The sequence below is a fragment of the Polypterus senegalus genome, unplaced genomic scaffold (assembly GCF_016835505.1).
Source record: "Polypterus senegalus isolate Bchr_013 unplaced genomic scaffold, ASM1683550v1 scaffold_1615, whole genome shotgun sequence".
NCBI lineage: Eukaryota > Metazoa > Chordata > Cladistia > Polypteriformes > Polypteridae > Polypterus > Polypterus senegalus.
This window is the reverse complement of record NW_024384204.1, coordinates 1-5,269: the sequence shown is the minus strand read 5'-3', so window position 1 is coordinate 5,269 and position 5,269 is coordinate 1. Positions and strand designations below refer to the sequence as shown.

The 5,269-nt window shown below is 37.7% G+C and overlaps 1 protein-coding gene across 1 annotated transcript; it reads right to left on the bottom strand.

Annotated features, from left to right (window-relative positions):
• Positions 1–201: 201 nt before the first annotated feature.
• On the bottom strand, positions 202–555 carry LOC120521865 (gastrula zinc finger protein XlCGF49.1-like). Its single transcript, XM_039743175.1, has one exon. The coding sequence runs from the start codon at positions 553–555 to the stop codon at positions 202–204; it is 354 nt and encodes a 117-aa protein (XP_039599109.1).
• Between the last annotated feature and the right edge of the window lie 4,714 nt (positions 556–5,269).

The window sequence follows — 5,269 nt, the reverse complement described above, 5'->3', positions numbered from 1 at the left end:
CCACCCAAATGTGTTCAGTCGGAATTATGTCAGGCGAGCAAGCGTGGGGGCCAGTCAATGGTATCAATAACTACTGAGACATAATCGTTTACCACATTTAAAGCAGCAATAGGGCTTCTCTCCTAAGTGAATTCTTGGGTGACTCTGAAGATGGCTTCTCTATGAAAACTTTTTTGCCACATTCAGAAAATCAAAACGGTTCTACGCTGCGTGCAATTTTTGGTGACTCTGAAGATGGCTTCTCTGTGAAAACTTTTTGCCACAATCAGAACAACAATACGACTTCTTTCCTGTGTGAGTTGTAATATGTCTCTTTAGATAACGATGGCAAGAGAATTGTTTTCCACATTCAGAACAGCAATACAGCTTCTCTCTTATGTGAATTCTTTGGTGGCTCTTAAGATAGCTTTTCAATGAAAACGTTTTGCCACATTCAATACAGCAATACGGCTTCTCACATGTATGAATTCTTTGGTGGCTTTTAAGATAGCATCCCTGTGAAAACTGTTTGCCACAATCAAAGGAGCAATATGGCATCTCTGAGTGAATTTTCATGTGTATCAGGAGAGTATTATGGTGCAAAAATTGTTTGCCACATTCAGAGCAGCAATAGGACTTCTCTGTGTGAATTCTTTGATGTTTCTCAAGATAGGTTTTCTGTGAAAACTTTTTCCCACATTCAGAACAGCAATACGGCTTCTCCCCTGTGTGAATTCGTTGGTGGCGGTGAAGACTGGTTCTGTGTAAAAAATTGCTTGCCACATTCAGAACAGCAGTGAAGTTTGATTCCTTTATATAGTTTAAAAGAAAAAAAAAAAAAACTGCTTTAAAACGGACATTATCTAACAATATTAAACAGATGTTGGTTTAACTTATGAACAAATTTTTAAAAGATACTCAACACATGAGGATAATCCAAAACGATTAAACAGTAAAATAGATCACATAAGGTAGGCACAATCAGCAAGACTGTTTCATTTTTTTTTTACTACATTACAGAATGGCATCATCATGTTGTCATCATATTCTTAAAACATAAAAAAATACTTTTTTATTGGAGGTAGAAGGTGATAATCTTCATCTTATTACAGTGGAGACTGCCATGTCAAACATGTGAAATGCACTTTTATTAAACAGAATGTGTGTGAATATGTATAAACAATTAGTCCAAAGCCAACTGACTCCATAATGTGTTTCCTTTTTGTTATTTGATTTTAAAAAGAGGCAGAGGATAGCAAAGGAAAAAGCTTTAAATATACAATGAGAAGAGAGTAAAATCCCAGAGACCCACATGACACCTGACCTGAAACAGCAAACTGGACACTTGTCCATTCGTATGTCACACCAACAAGTAAAAAAAGGGTATGTTGAGGCTCTGATGGGACATTTTGAGGTCAATTTATTAAAACAGTAAATCGCAGGGTAGCTGAACAAAGCTGAACTCAGCCATTACTCCACTGAGCATCAAGTGGCCCCTCAACTACAAAATGTATACAAAAATAGCTTATTTAAAAATCACTACATCAAAACAGAAGAATGAACAAAGTGAAATATTAATGCACTGACCCAGAGGAGCACCAGTGATATAGGAGAAAAAAATAAGATGAGAAATCCTGGGATTGGAGAAGTTCCTTGTATTAGTGTCTGTTCTGGATGAGGAGTGGCAGGTGTAACCAGGACTGGTCAGCTTTATCACACACTGGCCTCATTTATAGTGACCATTAGAATATTAATGGACAGGTCCTGCTATGATTTATTTATGCTAATAAAATTGAAATTTCAGTGTTTGTGTATTAAAGTTATTGTGTGAGTTCATATATGCAAATGATGTGTAGTTTATTCATTCTGTGATTTTCATTAATCAAGGACAGGCGTCTGCCACGTTTTGATTAATTTCAGTCACAACAGATGTTCCTGATATAATTGTATGAAAGGCCTCATTCTTCTCTCTGATGATAGTTTCCCTCACTTCTAGTATCCATTTACCTTTACTTATTTGGCTGACACCTTAATCCAAGGTGACTTACAACATTTATGATACAATGGGTTACATTTCGTTTTGGTTTTCCAACTGGAGCACAGGTAGGCCCAGTGACTTGTTCATGGACACACAGGGAGTCAGTAGTGGGATTTGAACCAACGACTTCAGGGTTTGCAGTCCAAAGCCTTAATGACTCCACCACACTTCCAGCGATCCTCCAAAGACTGCTAGGACTGTCATCATGACTGACATCAACAAACTCCTGTCCAGAGCTCTTTACAGTGGCCTTTCAGACTCTACCATGTAGATAAAAACGAGTACACTACAGTATACATACTACATCATCAGAGATACTGAGAAGAAAAGGATCAGGAGATAACAAAAGACGAGCTTGAGTCAGAACGGTGAGTCAAACTGAAAACACAGGAAATTTTTGAAATGAGAAATCAGAAACAATTTTAAAATTTCCAAGCCAACCTTACCACTATCAACAATATGATGCTGTAATCATCACATACCCCAAGGAATGCTGGGTAAGACCACTATGGACACTAAAGATGTGATGGCAATAAAATGGCTATAAGTAAACAAAGATGGTGTTTGAGCAAAAGTAATTGTTTTGGGTTTGTTTTTAATTATCTTGGATATAAATTTTCAATCTTTTTTTTAATTTTGTTTCTCTTTTGTCATTGCATGTATTTTACCTTTCAATAAGGGAGCACCTGAAAGTGGTTCAATGGAACAGTCACACTTGCAATACCGGTGCAGTTTTTATAGTAAATCTTTACTAAAACAACTTGATACTCATGACAATCAATACATAAAGTAATATTCAAACACGCCAAGACTTCTCAAGGGGGTTTGTAAACAAGTCCTATGACAATCCAAACTCCACCTTTCAATGTCTCTCTTTCTAAAGCCAGAAAAATCCAAACTTGAACAATACTTAAGTAAGGCACAAAAAGGCCTTGTATATGAGAAAGGGAGAGGAAGCAAAAACGAAAGTGAAAAGCCAAGATAGCAACAAGTCTAATTTTCCATCAGGTGACTGCAGATCTATTAGGACATTAGAACAATATGGACGAGAACAGGCCATTCAGCACAGCAAAGCCCACCATTCCTATCCACTTAATTCTTGTAAAATATCAAATCAAGTTTTGAAAGCCGCTAAACTCCTACGGTTTACCATACTTGGTCACTTATTCCAACTCTCATTTCTTGTGTAAAGAAAAATCTTTCTAATGTCTAATGACAAATTTACCCATAACTGGTTTCCAACTGTGTCCCCGTGTTCTTGTACGCATGACAACACAAACAGGTCAAACTCAGAACTGTTAGCTAAAGACGCACAGAGATGGACACTCAGTTGGATTAAATAACTCTGAGGTGTTGCTTTAAATCTTCAATAGAATTTAAATCTCTCTACAGATACATGAAAAAGTTAGTGACCCCTTTGGAATCCCATGCATTTTTGCCCAAATTCCTCCTGAGAATGTGGTCTGACCTTCAACTACACGACAACAACAGACAAACACAATCAACCTGAACTCACAACACACTAACAACTGGACTGTCAAGGCTGAACACGTCGTTTAAACCTTTACAGTCCCTCAAGTCAGGTGATCAACCAATGAGAGGGGACTGGAGGTGTGGCTTAGAGGCACCCAGACAAATAAAAGGGAAGAAATGTGGGGACTGGCAAAGCCGTCTCTTCTCAAAGATCTGCTCACGAACATACAGAACAAGAACATAAGAAATGTAACAGACAAGAGGAGACCACTCATCAGTCCATCAAATCTGTTGGTTTAGCTAACAGCTAAGCTGTCCCAACATCACATCAAGATAACTCAAAGATTGTCAAGAGGAGATAATAAGGTAGAAAAGCTAATAAAAGCATTTCAAAGAACATCTTTGCTCATTTAGTGCTTTTGTTTTTCAAATATTACTTCCCCTTCCATTTAATTTATGAAATTTCATGTTTTGTTTATAATGTGTTCTTTATTAATTATCAATTTTTTTTGGTGAGTGAGACCCTAAGACACGGGACCAAATTAAATGCCACTCCTGAAAGACCACCCCCAGCCTTTAAAAATTGGTGGTCCTTCAGAGGTTCACTGACATTTGAGAAGAGCTTTATTATAATTATCTAAACCAGTAATCCATTTTAGGCCTGTGAATGCTGAAGCCTCCTGTTGATTTTGGAGTCAGGCTGTCTGGAGTGAAATCTCTCTATAGGTATACTAGTGAAGGTCCTGAGCCCTCCTTTATAAAGCTTAAGTACACACAAAATGAGACTGAAAAATGTGTATATGCCCATTCAAATGGTTGAGATTTACAAAAGAAAGCTTCACAAGTAAACAAACGTATATTTATTGTAACTCTGACCAATGCATACATGTTTCAGAGAAACTGGGAAATGACACCCTTGATCAAGTAGTAAAATGAAGCTAAATCAGCTAAATGAAAAGTCAGAAGCATAATAAACCATTTCAACGAGACGTTCTTATAAGGTGTGTTAAAATGACAAACATTACACCACAAAAATGATGACTATCATGTACAGACTGTATTTTAGTTCCCTTTAAGGGCGCCAATGATACGTATTTGCACTAAAGAAATTCTGTTTTGTCATCACTTTATATTGGGTAGGTGTTGTCACTTCTCAGGGAGCTGGCTGACACCTCAACAGTATCTTGGCTAAGCTTTCTATGTTTGATCGACATGGGCATGCTCAAAAAATACATGTGTAACGCCATGAAAACTGCATGCTGACACTTCAGTTCACAAGCAAAGGTACAAGAATGCAGTCAGATTTCTTTTTTGGGCACATACATCGTCTAGATCTAAACACTAGCATGGAGAGTCGCTTGCATACTGAAGAGTCTATAGCTGCAGGTGGAAGCTGCCGTCGCTGTACTTTGTATATGAAAGCCAGATCGAATGTTATTTATGTTCACATAATGACGTGCTATAACAGAGGTGAACTCAGATGATGACAAGGGTTCTACATCAGAGAAAGAATGTAAGTCACACTTTTGCCATCACTGTACTTTGTACATGTACACTGGAAGCTCTGCAGTCTACCTGTGACTTTACGCTGTAGGAAGATAAGTAAATAAATCAAGATAAATAACATTCGATCTGGCTTTTATATACAAATTACAGTGACGGCAAAAGTGTGACCAACATCAAAGAAAGAATGCACAACCCGCGTCATCATCCGAGTTCAACTCTGCTATAGCGCGTCTTTATGTGACAACAGCAGTGTCTGATCTACGGAGAGTGTGA